The sequence below is a fragment of the Agelaius tricolor genome, unplaced genomic scaffold (genome assembly GCF_023055355.1).
Source record: "Agelaius tricolor isolate 1412-34295 unplaced genomic scaffold, bAgeTri1.0.p SCAF_5, whole genome shotgun sequence".
NCBI classification, from domain to species: Eukaryota; Metazoa; Chordata; class Aves; order Passeriformes; family Icteridae; genus Agelaius; species Agelaius tricolor.
Genome location: NW_027269265.1, coordinates 34,943,511 through 34,964,399, shown reverse-complemented (window position 1 = coordinate 34,964,399; position 20,889 = coordinate 34,943,511). Strand labels below are relative to the sequence as shown.

Genomic DNA, 20,889 nt, shown 5'->3' with positions numbered 1-20,889 from the left:
TGCAGGAGTGTCCTGTTTACCAGTCTAATACTCCAATCAGTTTAAGTCAGCTTTATACAGGTTTTCAAATAAAGAAAAGCTTTATTTATTCCTTGCCTTACTCTTAATACAATACCGTTAAGGTATTCTGTCTTCCCATTGATGCCAGAAGTCACTATTTAATTTCCCACCACAGCAGACATACTTAAGATTACTTAATAGCCTTTTCTACTTACTCAGTATCCAGTTTCTTTGGACTAGCAATATTCTTAGCGCTGCTACTAAGCTCATTGAGGACTATCAGTGGATAGATAACATTCTTCTCTACAAAAAGGAGCCAAATGTGAAGTTTCTCAAACCACATAACATGCGCAGCATCTGTCAAGATATATTAAAAAGAAGAAATCAGATGGCACTGTCAAATCAAAAACACCTGGTTATAAAATAAAGACTCTTTATTTAATCAACTTGGAATTACTGTTCTCTTACAATGAACTTTGGTAGTTTATTTAAGCAAAATAAAGAGAAGTTCCTGTCAGCAGCCCCAGTAGAATTTTTGCACTGTTCACACAACAACAGAACAGTTGGCAAGCTACTTGCTTACTGTACGCAGAAGGAAACAAACTGGGTTCCACCTCCCCAATAATTTCAACATTGCTATTGATGAAACTGTTTGAAACGATGCCTTTTATCTCACACAAAAGGATGTTTTTCAACCCTATTCCATTTGAAGGACTCCTGATTTACAGCTCTACAGAAGAGCCTATGTAACCAGCCAACACAAATGTCTGTCACTTGAGCAACTTCTTTCAAACTTCTACAAGAATTGTAAGGTGTGTTTCAAATTACTGCAAATTAAGATAAAAAATTTTGTTCTACAATATAGGCTAGAAGATTTAATGTCAAAAGTTGTGGTAAACATTGATGCCTACATAAAAGGCAACAACTGTAGCTTTTCTAGTTTTAGAGATTAAAGACTTGATGCATTTAGTTGCACTTCTCACTTCTTCCAGATAAAAGTCTGACATCATACTACAATTGCTATTCATATTTATCCATCTTTACATGCAATCACTGGGAAAAAAATCCCACAAGTTAGACATCAATGAAAAGACCACACTGAATGGCTGCTACAAAGGTAGAAAGTTTGTGAATCAATTCTGATAATTCTCTGCTCCTGAAAGCAGCAGAATGCTCTCTTGTTTTGACAATTATTTGAAAAGAAAAACCAAAATAGTTCCAATTTCATCCAAGGCAGTTTAGACAGGAGTTTCTTAAGTCTGCTGTTAACAATAAAAACATTCCAACAGTGAAGTCCCCACAGTCGACCACAACATTTATCCATTCTGGAAAACTAATAAGCAGTCTAACTTCATCTTTTTTGCATCTCTGGGGAAAAATTCCATGAAAACATAGGCTTTATCCTAATGCTAAAGCCTAACATAGGATAACAGCCTAACATGCTAAGCTGCAAGCACATATCTATGCAGATCAAGTTGTAAGACTGGTCCCTTGGTGTCTTCATCTATCAGTTGACCACTCACTATTTTCTGTGGTTAAACATGTCAACAACACTATTAAAAACCAAGTAAGTGCCAGAATGAAGTCTCCACCAGCACTCGCCACACCTAATCCTCTAAAACATCTGAAAACTTAATATGTTGAAGAAATACATAGTGAAACACACTCAATCTTTATGAAAAATTATTGAGGCAATCACAAGCACAAACTTCACCACTCAAAATTTTGAAGACTGTGTTTTAATGGAACTACTCTGAGATAATGTTAACACTCACATTATCATCATCAGTTAAGAGATACATAAAATGTCATGGAATCAAAGCATGAGGGACTGAGAAACAAATACATTTATAGATCAGAAGTTATGAAATCCAGTGGTGAGAAAAGTAAAGAGATGAAGTAAATCAATAGGTAACACAAGTTGGTCAGCAGCTAGCTACAGCAAGTTGAAGGAAGTGTTACAGACAATACTTACTCCGGACTTCAAACTGATGGTATTCCTTGGTTTTCAGCAGCGGGTGAGAAAAGCAATGCCAAGGAAGCTGCTTTCGGAGTTGAGGCAGAACATAATGGGTCACAAAGCCCACCGTACCCACCAATGCATAGAGAACATAACTTAAAATAGGCTAAAAAAAAAGAATTGAAGAAATTAAGATCTGTGTTTTATAAAAAACATAAAATATTACTTTGCTAATGTATTTTCCAGCATATGAGCGGATGCTCCTGCAATACTAATGCATCTCTTCATGAGAAACTGTACTACCAATTTTAAGATAAAACAAGAAACCCTGTGAGAAAAAAACCTTCATATCTAACAAATTTTCACTAAGCTGAAATGTACTTTCAAGTAAAAATAGTACACCGATCTTTTTTCACAGTCCATTGCTTCTGACCCATATACATTTCATAAAGGTATTATTCTCTAAAGGCTGAACCCCATTTACATTTCCATCTGCTAGATAAAAGGAGGTATAAGCAAATCATTAGTTTCACATTCACTTGAGAAGGTAAGAAGCCTCCCACAAGACCAATCCCTTCCACAGAAGTCACAAAGTACTGTAAAATTAACAAGGGATGATGGTTGGATTTCACAACAATGCTTTCTACATATTAAAATTTTCTCTAAATTTCTACATTAAGTCTAGATAATTGCAAAACTAGGATTGCATTATCTTGTGATAAGCTCTTGGTGAATTCTGTGAAGCCCAAGCCTATTGAAATATACAACTGGTGAAGAGCATACAGCCCAGTCTCTCAAACATGGGGGAAAGCAACATTCAGGTGGAGTGCTGAAATCCAGCCATACAATAATAGAAGGGATATTTTCCTCAGAAAGCACAAGTACACATGCTTAAGTAATGCACTTCACCATGAAAACATGAAATTACCTAAATGCATATGCTTTTAAAAATTAGTTTCTTACTTTATGCAGAATGTATTCTAAAATACATGCCAGAAATTTTCATTTGCCTTACATAAGGCTATTCATCAGCTAGCCAATGGTTTCATAATAGGAATACCAAAATAAGAAACTCAGTAACTGCAGCTCTTGGGGGAAATGCTTTACTTAAACTGAAGCACAGGATCTAGTCCTCCCATGCCATTATCATCAAGAGCCACAGATACACATTAAAAGTATCCAAAGCACTAGCTACAATGACAAGTCAAAAACTTTAAACTCAAATGATCTTTGAAGTCCTGTAAATAATCATTCCAATAATGGCATACTGCCCTATGCTACAGTCTACGAAGAGCCATGCCAGCATGGAACTGCTGAGTCGAGGTTCAGCCCCTCATATTTAAGGCACAAAACATTTTAAACATTGTTTTAAAGTTTCATTTTTCCTTATTTCAAAACAATTCTGACACTATCTGAGATTGATGACTCAAAAGAGGGTGTTTTGTGTCAGAGGCTATAATAAAAATCTAAAACATAGGAAGAAACTAGGAAAGAGCTAAGGAAGATGATCTTTTGAGCACATAAAAGTGATGACCTTCAGTCAGTCACGTACTTATCATGCTATATATTTAAATACCAGCTAAAATTACCCAGAAGATTCAGTGAACTACCAGAATACACTTTATATCACACCACAGTATTTGCATACAAAAGGCAAGTTGAAGACACAAGGTAACATCTTACCTGTAAAACTGTAAATACTGTACTGACATGAATTGCAAAATAGAGGACACCAATCACTATACACACTATCAGGTCAGACTGCAATCGTTCACTCTGTGGAGTCAAAATAAAATAATTTTAGAAAATACCAGCTTTGACTGACCTGTTAGAATCATTAAAGTTGGAAACTATCCCCAAGATAGAGTGCAACATTTCAATACCTCCTTAATACACAAATGCAGTAACACTGAAAATTATTAAAGATTTTTTAAAATTATGCTATTGTTAACTACTACTGAAGTTATATGAAATTTCACAAGACAAACCTTACAGCTAAGAGCATCAGTTCAGCTAAGTGAAAGACTCATAGTGGGGCAGGACAAATCAATATATCAAATATTTTCTCTAATCCTGGACTGTGAGGTGGGGTAAGGGTCCCCTGATGAAAGCACTGGAAGGGACAATCAAATTTCCCCTTTATGATCTAAGAAGTGCTTAGACTAGAGGGCAGTTAAGAGCCCTGGAGGAGTGCTGCTGAGGCCAAGGTACCAACCAGGTGAAACAACCAGGCTCTTTAACCCTCTTCTGACATTGTAGAAGGGTACAGGATAGCTTTGGAATGACCCCGAGGGACGAGTCTGAATTTTCCATGACTCCCAAACAATGAAAACAAGCCATTGATAACGGGCAAGCCCCGCCTCAAGACCTGTAATGCCAGCCGCAGCCACAAGGGGGCAATGCGTACTTAGGGCCTCAAGTGTAGATTTACCACTCTGTAAAAACAGCATCAATATTTACAGCCCAGAAAATCATTAAAGGATTATCTACTCCAAAATTGGACAAATAATTACACACAGCAATTATTGCTGTAAAGCCTTAACTTTCTGGGCTACAACTTGCTTTTTTTTAATCAGTTGTCCAGATTTTAAAAACCACAGTAAGAAAGACTATCAAAATCCTCAGCTCCTCTGCCCCCTTGGAGACTAATACCACAGTTTGAGAGCTAAAGAGGAGCTTGCAGCTCCTGTGGTAACTCTTTCCTGTTAAATGTTAAAAGAATTGCAGTTTCTCTGCTCTAAATATTTATTTGCAGTTTCCACACACTGCACCTCATCATGCTTCTAACTGCTGTATTATGACAAACCCAGCTACAGAGCTCAGCCTAAAGCTGAGCCCTACACAAAGCTAAATGCATATTCAACCTTCTTTGGTACAAGTTAAACATATTAAGCTTCTTAAGTCTCTTACTTATTACTACATTGTATCAAAAAAGGTTCAAATATTACTACTGCCATAAATATGGAAGTAGTAATATTTAAACAATATTCTTTAGTAGTAATATTTAAGCATATTCTTTAGCAGTAATATTTAAACATTATTCTTAGTATTTTTAGTGCATTTCCACTAAAAATTGAAAGTAGTGTTTAAGTAAATGGAAAGGTTACATTCCAAAGAAAGTAAACGTTACATTCCAAAGAAAGTAAACAACAAAACAACTTAGACCAGCCAAACAAACCACAAAAAGCCCCAAAATATGTTCAATTTTTAATTTCTACTTCTGGAACAGCAAGCACAAAGCTCTTCCTCACAATTATTAGAAACACTGAGTTTATATAGTTTTGCCACCATTAACTCTTTCCCACTAACTTCTACACAAAAACAAGCATCATCTATTATTATCCATGAGATAAGAGAAGATCCTCAGTGATACTTCACTGAATCTACACTAGGGAAATCCAACTTCCTCTGCTTTTAAATAACTTAAAATTGCAATATCAGCATTACACTCCTAGATGTAGCACATGAGTTCAGCTGCAGATTGAAAGGAAATGCTGTGATACCCATTCCAATTAGTACCTTGCTAGGTGACAAGGTGATCTAAGCAAGATCTGGACGGATGCTATATAAACCAACACAAAGTAAATGCTTAAAAGGAATTAAAAAAATAATAAAAAAGCCTACTTACCACAGAATTTCTAAGCTTCTCAGGTAAAGGATCTTTTACTTCAGACAGAGGATCTTCAGGGTTTTTGTCTTCAGAATTAGGAAAAAATTTTGATTGCACTAAAGAGCTTAAAAGAAAGACAAAAAAATCCCACTAAAAAGGATGTATTGTTCTATGTGGTTTTATAACAATAACAGTCAGAAGTTCTATTACAAATTGACCACAAAAAATTAATTTTGGCACATCAGTGCTTTCACATAGCTGAGCGAATTTACAGATATTTCAACTTTATAAAAGAATTAGTTCTCTGTTGTACAGAATAGTGACTATTAAAGAGCAGTAGCCAGATGTTCAAACTGCAGTTTCTCTAGTAGCAACACGAGTAATTGAACAAAACCTGAATTTTAAGCGAAATTTAGCACTCATGAAACAAAACTTCAACTCATAAAGTTTTGAGTTGAAAATGTTTTTGAGTGAAAATGTTTTAAGTCAAAATGCTTTCCACATTTTGAACAGAAATGTGCAAAATCTGGAAGTAGCCTATTTGGCAATGCCATTTAAAAAATCATGAATTCTTTGGTTTGATTCAACAGCAACAACAAAGGAAACCTATTCTAGCCTGTTTTAATTAATGAATTAGCCACGCTGACCAAACTTCTAAATTCTTAGCAGGCCTTGCTGATACTGAGGCTCCAAAACCTTACACCGAAGCTTTTAGAAGCCCATGTGCAATGTTACTAGTCTTAACAAGCTGTCTCACAACTTCTCAGTGTGATTTTTCTTACAACACCCTACTTAGTGCAGAAATATTATTTCATTTTATGGACAGAAGATTAGTACAGAATGAGCCCTAGATCTTCAAAGGAAATTACATATTGCAATGTATTACAATGCTTAACTGTACCGCAATCAAACATGACTATCCAGGCTTTAGTTTTTGGAAAGAACAAAAGAACAAGTATCCAGGGAAAAGAACCTCATATCAACTGAACTAAGAGTAACTGGACAAGGTTCAGTAGTCAATCCACAGATAAGAAATTTCCTCTGGTGTAAGTATTCATGAATCATTAGTTTTGTTGTTCACAGAGGAGGTCCTTCACCATCTACCCCAAGCCAATATTTATCAAATTCATCCAACATTATGGCTACATTTAAATCCACGTTCAAGCTCTAACTCACCTAGGTATGTGGCTGAGCTTTTATTGGTTATTCGGGGGGGGTGTTTTACCTACTGGAACTATTTTGTTTTACATGTATCATTATTAACTGAATCAAACACCTTCAGCATCAGATCAGTAGCATTCTCTACTCCAGCAGAGAATAACAGGAATACCTGTTTCCACATGCTATATGGGAATACTCATCACAAAAATATATCCTTATAATTTAGCATAATTATTTGAACAAGTGCTTAAAGCACACATTCAATAGAAGAATACATCAACAAATGAAGTAGAAGTATTCAAGAAGTCCCCCTGGGGACTTCAGCTTAAACCAGTGCCTTGAGCACCTCTTTAAAGACAATAAAGGTATATGTTATTCCCAACAAACCCAGCGGCACAAAGATGGGACCTGACCGACATTTTGGAGAACATCAGCAGGCAATTAAATCAGATTTTGGCATGTAAGCAACTTACCAGAAGTCACAAAAAAGGTCATTGCTAGAGAAGGAACTAGATGCAAAATGTGAGAATTTCTAACTATTGAACCAAGAATATACTACTTTTGATTAGTGCTGGGGAGTACAAGCTCAAACAATACTAAGTAGTAACATTATTTGTAGTTCTTCCTTGCAACTTGCTTCTTCATTAGGGAAGAGATACAAACTAAGTCACTTACAAAAGTACAGAAGGGTCACTGCTTTGTCTGCTGAGATGATATGATATTGCCACTAACAAACCACAAAATATGGAGAAGAGAACTGGAATATGCTGCCCATCCCAGGAATCCTGGAGACAGAAACAAAATCTTAATAAAAAGGAGACAAAGTACACACCACTTTACCTGACGCACAAGAATTATGTGTATCACAGAGAATGGAGAAATTAACTACAACTCCACAAAAATAAGCCAGGCCTTTTTGTACAAAAATATTGTTCCATCTTTACCTATGTCTAACTATAGATCAAGAACTCTAGCACAGTGTACATCCCTCAAATCTACACCATCTTAATCATTAAAAACAGTCATTATTTCTCGTAACCCTTATGAAGCATTTCCTGTATTCCTTGAGACCACAGACTATTAAGAGCTGCATTTAGCCACTTCTTAATTTTGAACGTTACATGTATGTTATGAACGTTACATGATTTATTTTTCCTAATGTGCTGGATGCAGATTAAACAGTGGCTTTATTTGTGTTTTCCTGATCTGCACTGGATCTACAAAGATGAATGAGTTATTCCTTGCTAAAGCTTGTTTGTCTTAAATGGATGTGTTTACCAAAGGCTAATGCGACAAGTGCACAAATTCACAGAAAGCTAATGACGTCCTGCAGGTGAGAGTATCATGGGAGTAACCCCTCTAGGAACTTTCTACTCTCTGTGATAAAGTGGAAAAGCCAGCCAACTCTGAATTGGACCCACATGTGCTACAATTCATTGTAAACTGAGCATGTCTGATTATTGACAAACACCTGAAATTAATAAACAGAACCAGCATCACACTCCATACTGTTTACAAACAACATTTCAAGCAAGGAAAAGAGGGTCGGTGTGGGGGAGTGTGTGTGTGTTCCTTGGCCAGCTAACTCTTTAACTCTCCCCTTCAGATAGGCACATATCTTCACTTTGACACTACAAACTATTTCTTGGTTTATTCTCAAATAAATATTAATTAGAAAACACTGTTTCACTTTTGCAGCACCAGAAAAAAATACTTACATGCGCCACTTTGAGAGGTTAACATACAACTACATGCAGACTCTGCTAGAAACAAGTCACCTGCATGATATTTTCAAGAATCGATGTAGAATGGAAATGATGGTAAATGTCATGTGTTTTCAATAAAAAAAAGCCCATCAGAGCAGGCACAAATCACACAACTTTTGAAAGCAAAAAAAATTGCTTTGCTCCTGCATTGCATCTCCTCTATTGACTTCACAGCTGAGCAAGAATAAAACCCTTGCAAATCAAACTAATATTTCTAGTTAAGTAGTTGCATACTTTAGTTACTTAATACAGAAGGAAGCAGAGAACAAACCCCAAAATAGATTTACTCTGCATCAAGTTTTTCTCACCTTCAGGGCACCATAGCACAGTCCATACAACAAGGCTACTGCCACAATACTACAGATAAAACTGTAAAGTGCTGCAAGCAGGCTTGTGGTAGCTGAGTATCAGAGAAATGAAAAGAAAAGAAAAAACATTATTACCATCTGAAGTTAGAATACAAAATATTTCCGTTTGTTTAAGGTATCAGCCCCCTAATTTCCTCTGATGGAAAAAAAAAGGCAATTCAAACCAGAACAGCTACTTTTATTTTCCCCTACAAATAATTTTTATTAAGAGCATTTTATGTGGCTTTTTAAATCTCCCTAGTTATTGAACAGCTTTACCATGGGAATAGTTAACTGCAATAGAAACCAGTTGAGGAAGAAGTGACAGACTTATTAGGACAGTAATTCTATTTCTCAATAATCAATCAGAAGACTTCTAGGCTTTTTCAAAACACAATTAAAGTATTCTATGTTTAGAGGGTAGGAATAAAAATAGTGTAACCACTAAATTTTTAAACTAACATACTGATCTTGGCTGCTCCACATCTCATACTTTTCCCACTGAAAAAACACAACACTCACCATTGCCACCAAAGACATGAATGTCCAGCTGTTCACAGAGATACATCACAAATGTATTCACCTGAGGCAGGAGACCAATGAAGAATACTATAGGGAAACATAGTGTAAACACTACAGAAAAAGAAAAGGTAAAAAAAGTGGTGAATATGAAAAAAACAGCATGGTAAGATATTTTTCAGTTTAAGTTCTATGGTATCACACACCCCATTTTAACTCAACAACACTGAAATATTTCTATTATAAATTTCTAAGGAAAATATACATTATGTAAAGTCCTACTTCAATGGCTCAGAACTGACTCAATACAGAGGTCATACTAATCAATAGTACTTTCCTTTTAATTGCTGTAGACATGGACACAAGCCAATTCAGGCATTCCATTTTTATTTAGCAAAGATCAGCCAGGAGTGTTTACAGATTAGATTAGACTTGTAAGTTTTCACCCATTGTAAGCAAGACTTATCCAAGGCTAACTGCCTGTCTGGAGTTGCAGGAGCAACCTAACACCAGCCACTCTGACAAAAGGGAGGCCAAGCACCCCACCTCCAGGCTTTCTGCTACTAATAGTATCTGACAATTTTACTCATTTTCCCACACCACTTCTGAACATTCTAATCCTAAATGACTGGGTTTTCTGGTTTTTTAGGTTTTTAAACAAGAACAGACAACTGTAGGAATCATGAAAACACCTGCAAATTACAGGATTTCGAAACACAAAGATAAATTAATGCCACCTAATTTCAATACAGAAAAAGCTTATGTCTCCACCTGTACATATATTTTTTTTATCATCCTAAAGAATAAAATATGCAGAAATAATCTTCTACGCATGTTCACATACAGTAGTTCAGATCTAATTCACATATAACAGCATATTAAAAGTTTTAAGTTCTAAGTTCTGAAGGATAGAAGGAATAAATAACAAAAATAACCCTAACAGACACAATCTGGCAGTTTCGGGAGGTTTTTCTACCATCTTATTGACTTGTAGCTCCAGTGACCAAAAGAAGAAACAGACTTTAAAGTATCTTGTAAAGCACCACAAGACTCAAATTTAATTTTCTAATTTTAAATGCACAGAATAGTTGGACACTGAAAGTCATCACATAAGAAATATCTACAGTGAGATAGATAATGAGAACCTGATCTTTTTCTGTACTCCACAGCAATGCTAAACAACAATATAATTCAAAACATGCAGGTTGCAAGCTGGGGGAAAACACTGAATCCTGTATTTTTACTGACACTAATTAGGAAATATAGGACTACAGATCAGCTCTTCAATACCTGACAAAAATACTTTATTAGACTTCTCAAGTCAAACCTCTATTTCAAATCATTACTCAAGAAAGCCAACATAGAAGGCAAATACAGTGTTCTGTCACTGACAGGTTAAAAAGTTTTTTCCCAAAAGTCTGTAAGTCAAACTACCTTGGGCCCATTGGAAACAAAATTACTACACAGATCTGGGAATACACAATTTTTAAAGACTAGTCCAACAAAAAGCCAATATTTATGATGCTTTTACAATCTGTAAAATCCTAGTTTTCTAACAGTGACCAACTAGGTGAAAAGATAAAATGATCATTATAAATATGGAGTAGATTTAGAGCAATTGATCAAGTGCAGTATGTGGGACACAAAGCATTTATACTAGTCCTCACTTGTCTGTTGGCAAGGAGAAAGATTTACATTATCTAAATTCAAAGTTCACCTCGCCCTGTTCATATTTCTTCCAGTAGCTTTGCCTGGGCACAGCAAAAAAGGCAGCTGAGATTTTTACCTAACAAAGTATGTTTGCTAGCAGCCAGCCTGGTCTGCAGTACACACAAAGCATTGTGAAACAGTGCTTTAGCAACGTAAGAGCTGCTCCAAGGGCAAGTGCATGACGTGGGGGGTAGGGTGGGATGTGCAATGCGGGTTAGTGGAGTTGTTTTTTTTTTTGTTTGGTGTTTTATCATGTTGGTTTTTGGGGTTTTGGTTTGGGTTTTTTATTGTTGAGGGAGTTGTTATGTTCTTTTGGGTTTGTTTTTTTTTTAAGTAGAATAAGCTGTTTTAGTAGTCTGATTTTTTCATTGGAAGAACTGCTAAGAAATATAAACCACATATGCTGCTGCAAGACACCCCAGACGAACAGTAAAATATAAGGATCAAAACCCATTTAGAACTCCTGAACTAAGAAGTTTTAAAAGGTAATGCCAAGATGGACATGGCCTGGTGAAAATGCCACCATATCTTTTAAAACTGGTAAAGACTCACTCTTCAGTACTTTTAAAAAGTTGCTCACTTTCACTGGAGGACACACCAATTTCATGTATATTTACGTATTACCATATGGGGATATGGGTATACACTATGGCAATGACTGACTCCATATGATAGAAAAGGGAAGAAAATATTTCCAAAACTGACCGAGCATTATCAAGAGAAATTAAGTTAGTTTTGTATCGTGAATGAGTCAAAAGTATCTTCTATCTTCTTGTTTTATTACTGATACAGAATCAAGTATGCCAGTACATGAAGGGAACCAAAGAATTTGTTCAAAAAGCACCTTTGAAAATGTCTGCACAATGTCTGGTCATAAATATGCAGCTTAGACATTTTCCCTCTGGGCATTTAAATCCAGAGTTATTAGCAGAGAAAGTTGAAGGGGGAAGCAGTATGAGGCATAAAATACAGGATGCTCCTATAATCAAGTAATAAGAACTCATACCCAAAATGCTTGAGTCAGTAATTCTTATTAATAAATTAAAATTTTTAAAAACCCACACTGAGACCAAGTTTTCATTTTTCTTGGACAGAAGATGGTCTGGGGGCACGCAGACACAACATTTAACTGTTGTAGTCTTTCACAAACCTTTTGAAAACATTTCACAAACTGAAAAGCAACTGCATTCAGTTTAGATGAATTCTTACACATTTTCTTACTCCACCCGAAGCAGGGATCCATAGAAGATCACCCAAATAACTTTGCTCCATTAAAGCACTGCACAAAGTTCCCACGATAAGAAGGTCTTCAAATGTTTATGTCTCTCTCTCCTTTCTATGGGCTCTGTTTGAGACTACAGGGCTGTTATTATTTTCATAACAGGGGAAAGGGTTGTTGTTTTGGGGTTTACATTGTTTGGTTTTTTGCATTAGGTTTAGGGGGGTAATGGAGTTAAATGTTATCAGTATTCTGAATGCACTGCGCTGCTCAGAAAACAATGAGATCACCTCAAAATGGAAAAGCAGCTCAAAAACTGTATTTTTGGTATTGCTGATAGGACTGTTACGAGAAGAAGCACATTAAATAAGACTTAAACTGTCTATAATGTTTTTTAAAATTCTTTCTGTACTGTTCTGCCCAATTGCTAAATACAAATAACCTAAGAGAACTCCTACTCATTTGCCACAAGCCCCTCCAGAAAGTGTGAAAGACTCCAAATCAAAATATTTTTTTAACTACCGAGCAGCTAGGTCCTAGCAAAGGGTAGAGTATGCAGGTCCAAGTCAGATAAGCAAGTTCAAGGATAAGGGCTAAGATATTAGATAATGCAAAATTTTAGTAGAGGGCATATCTGCCATTTGTTACAGCAAAGCTACAGAAGGGGTAAACGTTCCCCTAAAGTTCTACTGTTGTAAAGCAAACAATTCAAATCCATGAAAAAGCCACTCACCTATAACTAAGTCCCTGGCTGACAGCAGCAGCAATGGGTTGGTGAAAGCCATTCCATACAACCTGAACCTTGTTGTAGATATGTTTCTGCTGCCATAATCCAACAACCAAATCAGACCACAACACAAACAGAAATATACAGGCCTACTATAGGCTATGATACGATTGTGACCCTGTTTAAAAAGAAACCACAAAAACACCAATATTTGTTCATTATTAGTGGATAAAGTAACTTTTACTCTTCTGCTACAGATACCTTCAGAATCGAAATTAATCACTGGTCATCAACTAGTATACTGTGACTTCATCATATTTTAAAGTTTTCTTCATAAAATCCTTAAAGCATTGCCTTGCAGTGATACCAGTCTGTGCTTTTTCTGGCTTTGATATAACAAAGACACAACAGTTAGATTAAGTTAGACTAAGCTAGGTATACCCTTAGTCTCAGCTATATTTTATGCTATGTTGCTTGCAGTACTAAATGCTAGAGAAGCTCTGACTAGGCATGGTAAGCAACTGAGAATCAATTTTAAGGAAAAAGGGATTGAATTTATTGCTTAGACACTGCTTCTGCTGCATGGGGCGACAGAATCTCTATCGGTATTTATCAAAATACAACTTCATACACAAAATTAATGATTCGCTGTAGAGAAATAATGATTTTAAACATCTTATCTAGGACATAAAGGTAATATTTTGTCTTGGCAATCTAGCAGATGCACAACAGAACATAAACATATTGTGCAATACTAGAATGTTAACATTTCCATGCTCAAACATTAATGTTCACTAGAGCATTGCCGACTCAGCTTATTAGAGTGAAAAAATAAAGCAGTGTGCACACTAGGACACTGAATGAGCTACACCTCTAAAACAGAACATCAAAGATGTGTCAGATCATACCACCAGAGCAAATTACAACATTAAGAATACTTCTCAGTATAATTGCTAGAATAATAAAGACTCTTCAAAAACCTTATTATGACATGGCTCCCTAGCATAAGCTAGGCTCAGGAAGGAGGACATGATTTGCTAAATACAAAGAGTAAGGCAGGTCCCTTCTCACACACTAAGACAACTACAAGCCTTTTGTGCCTTGTAAGAAGGAACATAGGAGAAATGCCAGAAAAATCAAACCAAAATGATCAATTCTCTGCGGGAGTTCTGCATCTGCAGGGTTAGTACAGTGGCACATGCCCATGACTTACATGTCGGGGGGAAGAAGAATCTGGCTGAACACTCTGAAACCAAAATAAAAAGAGGAAAGTTACCCAACTACAGATAAGTGTGTTCACCTACACACATCCTCTTGGCTGAACTTCTTTTAACAATATCTACAATTAATTGTACAATTGTACATTGCCAAACTACATCACAGCCTTTAAATAGCACAATGTTGTAAACCATTAAATCTACTTAAAGAGTAGATGTCTATAACCAAAATTCAAAAAAAAAATCCCCAAGTCTCTTATTTTTAGGACTTCTACTGTTTTTCAACAGCATTAGGAACTGTAATTTTAAATATAATTTCCATCCTAATAGTCCAATCAAAAAATAATCAATCATTCTTAGATTACAGTAAACCATTATTAGTCTAACAAAAATTAATTATCTGATTAAAAATATGTTTAAATATAACAGCTTCCTATAAATGCTCTGAGTTGTAGACACTACAGAAAATTAAAACCTAAACCAGTAAAACTTCAACTTGAATATGTAGTTGGTTTTCAACATGTAAGAATGTGCTCCTCTTCACACACCAAAAAATGCATGAGAACAATAAATAAAGGATTGTTTAACAAGCATATGTAGAACCATTCTAGTGATGTGACCTTGCATTACCATCTATCAAACTTCCCATGAGGCCAAGTTTACTCATTACTTTATAAATTATAAGCATGCACATTTTTCCTTAAAGCCCTAACTAACCTGCAACACCCAACTGGATTTATATCTATTGTTTTCAGAAAGTAAAGAGAAATTCAAGTACCTTCAACAGTGAGTACTGGCAACTGGCTATTACCAGGCAAAACTGGAAGACCCAAATATCCTTGAAAAAGCCCTCTATAAGAAGTACAGAGCCCAGAAATGCAACTAGAATAGCTAGGATGACAGCTAATACATTTTCAAGGATCTCACGATTCCTGTTTTAAAGGGAGAGAAAAAAAGAAAAAAAAAGGAATTTAAAGCTAACTATGTCTAGAAAAATCTGCAAAAGAGCAGTCAGAGTCAAAAATTAACAGGGGTTATGATACTGGTAGCAAAGTAGTTAAGAATAAATTTGAACTTCCATACTCTACTAGCACAATGTCCTTTAGCAAAACTAGGAGCTACCAAGATTTCAATGACAGCTGAAAGTAGTTATTATCTTAGTATCTTAGGGAATTTTACTTTAAACAGCAGAAGATAACTTCAGAAGATAATTTTAGAAATAAATCAAATGTTCCACCAGAAGCACGGTCTGTAATGTAAATCTATATTCAAACCCCATCCAAGATGATGATAAGCCTAAGAAAAAACACAAGTATGATAACTTACCTGTGTATATAATCTGTCATTCATGATTTTCTAATGATGAAACTAAAAATACTCTTGCTTGAGTAAGATATGCCAAGTGGAATACAGATAATTCCCTATGATATTGCTAGTGCTTTGGAACAGAGTTATGAGTATTCCTCCCTGGACAGAATCACTACTATCCTGTTTATTTCAAGGAGGTTCATTACCAAAATATAAATACTCTACATATTCCAAAAGCTGGTAACTGGAGGATCAATTTCATTTTATTCCTCTAGGTAAATGTACAGGGACAAGAAGTCACAGTATTAAACGACTCTTGGAAAAAATGCTCTGGAACAGCAGGCAAATTCTTTCTGTTTACCAAAAGACTAAGTGCATGCCAGGTTGTAGACTCTTTAATTAATTTTTGGAGAAGGCTATATTCTAGCTTAAAAGATTGGCAATGAATCTTTCTATTTGATCCTTCAAATACATTATTGCCCCACACAGGTAAAGTGGGGGTTGCTTTCCTTTTTCCTTTTTTGATTGCTACAGAAGAAAATGAGAGTAGCCTCCATTATTTTAGAAAAACTACATTCAGTATTATTCTTTCATATTCCAGAGTACAGTAAGTAAGTATAATTCTCTAACAATAGTTTTATCTATATTACAGTTTAGTAACTGTTTTCATCTTGCTTTCTAAGGTCTGGCAACATACAAGGATCTCACCTATCAAATAAAGCCAGAAGAGTTAATCTATCAAAATTGATGCTAATCCAAAGTTTAGGCAGGATCCAAAAGCGATAGTACTGCTTGACTTTTTGAGCTGCTTCTTCTTGAGGCTGCATGTGGTCCTGAAGGTCAGGGCTCAGGTCAATATCTTGCTGCTCCAACAGATCTGTATCCATTGTTAGCAGCCTGTTCAACCTGATCTGAGGAAGAGAAAGCTAAAAGAAAGCTAGTATTAACAAAAACTCCTTTATATCAAATCACTGTATATATACTGAAAATTGCTTTGAAGAATATTGCTGGAACTCTTAGTTTCACTTTCGAGGAATTACATGTTAAGCACTGTCACAGGCTTCTACTTACTTTTTCTGTCCTTATCACAGCACATGAATAGGACTAGCAGCAATAACAGTTTGCATACAACAACTCTTTGGCATTTCAGCATATGCCTTATTTCAAATGAATGCATCTTCCAAGCACTTTATCCCATTTACTCTGAAAACTTCAAATTTGAAGACAAGTAAACTGATACATGGACAACAAACATGACAAAAATAATCCAATTATTAATTTAAATAAATTACAACACATTTCTTACAGTCAGCTAATCTGCATGTAAACCCATGCTGAATGGTTCTTTTTGCATGACAATGCAACATACTCATGCACCAGCAGTCAAATTCAAACTCACTGAATCCAGAATAGACTCAGAAATGAACCAAAGAAAAAGCTCTGTCCTAAACAGTCAAGTACTATTTACAACTATTACTTATTTTGTAGCTTGTTTAGAGTTCTCATGAAAATCACAGTAATACTAACAACCATGAAAGATACTAAGGAGAGTAGAGAGTACTCAATGCTAATAAGACACTATAGTACATATTGTATAGTCTAATCCAGTTTCTAACAGGCCAAGAAACATCTTGATGTACTGCCCTTTATTCTTAGGCATTCTAATTGTTAAAATGTTCTTTATTGAAAAAGCTTCACAATGCATGAGGCAGAGTAAAACTTCAATACTCATGCCACCTTCAAGTGTCAAAACTACCGGTTTAATGTTTAGAGGGGCTTTTTCCCTACAATCATCTAAGTTTAACATTCAATATCTTGATTTATAAAATTTTTGTCATCACTCCTTAAATCATCAGTGTACTTAACTATGCTTAGCCAGCTTCTCCTTCCTAGAAAAATACTAATGAAAAAACAAGCAGGAATACTCCCTTTCTAAAGGCATTTAAAAAACACAAACCATACTATTTAAGGCAAGCTGTGTCAGAAAACATATCCTTTTTCGACAATTTTTTAAAAGCTTCGTTTCTTAAAAGATAGAATCAGCATAACATTCATGGCACTAATAATAAATTTCAGTGGAAAATTCCCTTTAGGTGCATGGGCTGAGCTTCTACAGTCACAAATTTGCCTTAAAACAGAATCATTCCCTCCAATGGCACTACACTGGCAAACCAAAAGCATAGAAGAGGTAATGCAGCCTTTTTTCTAAAGGCTACATGTGTGAGGGGGACTGTGAAAAGCAAAGCAAGTTTCTCTAGCAGACACCAAGTTTAAAAAGCACATTCTTGATCAAAAGCATGGTCAGGCAAATGGAGGTCTCTTGCTCCTCTGCCAAATCCTAAAGCTGTATTTCATTTTCCCTCTTGATTATATATTAGTTACTTCAACATACCTCTCTTTGGTTTGCCAGCTTAAGAATCATGCCCATTTGCACTGTTGTCAGAACATATATTGACTTCAGAATTAAGAGTACAGGTATGCCTGGACTTGACAATAGTGCAAAAGCTTCCAAATCATAAAACTAAGGAATTATAAAGCTATTTGCAGTATGAAACAGTGTAAGCTTCTGCCTTGTTTTGCCAGCCACTTCCCACATACAAATTTGTATTTTGTACATCAGACTCCAATGACAGATTTCTAAATTCCTTTCAGGGAAATTACTCAAGTGAAGTTTCTTTTGGTCAAAATACAATATTTAGTCTTTCTGCTGCCTGCTAACCTCAATAATGCACAGAAAGAAAACTGTCTAAATTGTACACATCTTTGGAAACTTTTACAAGGTATCTTAGAATAATTTCTATGAGTGTTTTTAAATCACTAGTTTTTAGATCAGAGGAAACCAACTAAGTTTAAAAGTGCTATGCAGGAAGATTAATTTCTATGTAATATATGAAGGCACTACAATACTAAATACTTTCTCTTCATTAATCCAGACAAAATTCTTTCATAAGAACAGTGAACTACCACACAGAATGATTAATCAGTGCTATAAAGCTGGATAGTCCTCTGATTCTTTGCATGCTTTAAAAATAAGTAAGAAAAACTTACTAGATCATGTGGATAAAAGCGAACTGAGGTAGAACTCGATACGTGAGAGTCCGTGTCACTATAAGAACAGGGAAAATACTTCAGATTATAAACTACATTTTATTTCATCAGGTCACTCTAATTTTCTAGTGTCCCAAATTAATTTTGATACCTTTTGAATTTTATCTAAATATCTTTAAGTTTTTCCTTCAGTCACTTATTATAAATACAAGTAGCCACTTAGTCTCATGTATTGTGGTACATTCCACAGCTATAGTAAGCCAGGAGACTCTTCAATCTTACACTTAACATATTCTCAACACCCACTCCCTAAATCATCTTAAAAAAACCCTACAATGATAGCCATTATTCCACTTGAAAAACAGAAATTTTATAAGGTGTTAGCTACTGATTCGTAAAGATACATCAATCACATCTCTAAAGAAGTTCAGAGGCCTCTAGTTGTTCACATGCAGTTTCTCATAATTCTATACTGTTTTTATCAATATCCCAAGACTGCCAAAAATAGCACATACTTAGCACAAGTAAAGTGAGCTACTTAAACTGCTTTTTAAAAACTTAAACCTCTGGTAAGAAGAGCAAAATTACTTTGCAATTTCCATTCATTAGAGATGAAATTTCTCTTACTGTATGAGAGTCCATATCCAACCATTGCTTTTTTCCCCAATTTTGGGTAGCTTTTGGATGTTTGCTTTCCATGTAAATCACATGGTTGTAAGACTTGTATCAAATTTATGCAACTTTCCTTCAGTTCCTTGCCTTAAGATAAAAACATTCTTTGTTATCAACTTTACTTCACTCAAACTCAGGTATTCTCTACAGCCGAAATCTGATTATCTGAAATGGCCAGTTTGTTCCTTCCATTAGCACATTCAACTTCATAACAGCAGCCATCAGCAAAGCCATTGCATCTGGAACATGCAAGCAGTAGAGGCAGGGATTGGCAGCTTTGTGGAAGGAATCCAGAACTTTTTGTCAAAGTTCAATTCTACAAAAGGCACTTGCATACTCTCACAAGATTTGAAGATGGGATCTTTTACATTCCTTACTCCATAATTCCAAGAGCTATTCCACATACGTGTGGTAGGAATTACAGCATTCAGCATGGTGCAATAGCTTCAGAGCAATTCTACACAGTGAGGTGGATTGGGGGCAGGTGGGAAGGCAAAGGAGGTTTTGGGTTGCTTTTCTTTCTTCTGCCTCCTATCCCTTCAGAGAAAGAAAGTACATCTTTCTAACAGCAGATGAACTTTCCAGTATGTAGCTGGCTATTTCAGCCGCAAGTCAAATTTTAATCTCAGGCATGTTAACACTTCCATTTACTGTCTGATGCCATCCATGAACTTGAGAATAAATTTATCAGTTTACAACAGCTTCACAGCTGGAAGTTCCATAGCCATTTTGGTCAACAGCTACCTAGCTTTCTCAAAAATGGCTTAAATTCTTTAACAAAGACTTTCTATAAGCCAACAAAAAATGCATTTGTCAAGTTCTCAGTTTGGAAGTATACTGGTTAAGCTAGTAGTAGTACTCATTTTCTGAGATAAATATTTAACTTAATGTTATCTTCTAGTAAAAATCACTTGAGTCACGAAAGTAAAAGTATATGGTTAATAGATTGAATTGATTTTTTTGGTAGTCCATACTAAATAACCTTTTAAAATTAAAATAAAATATTGGATTGCAGTAAGACAAGAATCATCACTCTTGACTGGCCTTCACACACACCAGATGTTGGATGCTCTTCTTGCAGCTGGCTCAAAGTTCACAAGCGACATGTCGCAGCCCCCTGTCTCGTAGAGCGTAGAACTGAACTTACCTATTAAAGAAAAGGTCAAAAGCAGGTCAAAATTTCCTCATGTTTCACCCCATTGGCAGCAGCTACAATTCATTAACTTACTACAGAGATCAATTCAGACATCTAAATTTACATCAGTGTCAAAATACAAAATGTGATTACTCATTAATGTGCCACCAGGGCAGACATCAGCTACACAGCTGTCTTTCGTACCACTTTACATAACATATATACTGTAACTGCAGTACTGAATTAAAGAGTTTGTATTTACAAGATGCCATCATTAACACAACAGAAGGACAGTGTAAGCCTTTTTCCTCTTAGAGACTAACCACATGAAAAATTTGCAGTGCCCAGCTTCTTCAGTCCTTCCCACGCCCAAGAGAACCATCAGTAAATCATTCACTATCAGCATCTAAGAACATTTAGCTACAGCAGTGATAACACAAGTATCCTGAATAAAATTCTTTTCAAACACCCATGTCTATTTGAAAAGAAA

The 20,889-nt window shown here is 35.7% G+C and overlaps 1 protein-coding gene across 9 annotated transcripts in view; it reads right to left on the bottom strand.

The window, feature by feature from the left end:
- PCNX1 (pecanex 1) overlaps positions 1-20,889 on the bottom strand; it is an 89,783-nt gene that overhangs the window by 26,063 nt on the left and 42,831 nt on the right. For 5 of the 9 annotated variants that reach the window (XR_011679224.1, XM_071427202.1, XM_071427203.1 and 2 more), the window contains 13 exons: positions 20,321-20,411; positions 18,593-18,650; positions 16,253-16,470; positions 15,015-15,168; positions 14,233-14,265; positions 13,026-13,197; positions 9,367-9,477; positions 8,806-8,897; positions 7,407-7,516; positions 5,589-5,694; positions 3,644-3,736; positions 1,976-2,126; positions 216-357 (listed from right to left, as the gene is read on the bottom strand). Coding sequence is in view for 8 of the 9 variants with exons in the window: in XM_071427202.1 (XP_071283303.1) it covers positions 216-357; positions 1,976-2,126; positions 3,644-3,736; positions 5,589-5,694; positions 7,407-7,516; positions 8,806-8,897; positions 9,367-9,477; positions 13,026-13,197; positions 14,233-14,265; positions 15,015-15,168; positions 16,253-16,470; positions 18,593-18,650; positions 20,321-20,411 (1,531 nt within the window). In the remaining variant the exon portion in view is untranslated. The remainder of the gene's footprint in view (positions 1-215; positions 358-1,975; positions 2,127-3,643; positions 3,737-5,588; positions 5,695-7,406; positions 7,517-8,805; positions 8,898-9,366; positions 9,478-13,025; positions 13,198-14,232; positions 14,266-15,014; positions 15,169-16,252; positions 16,471-18,592; positions 18,651-20,320; positions 20,412-20,889) is intronic. The other 4 variants (XM_071427204.1, XM_071427208.1, XM_071427205.1 and 1 more) reach the window with 3 other exon arrangements.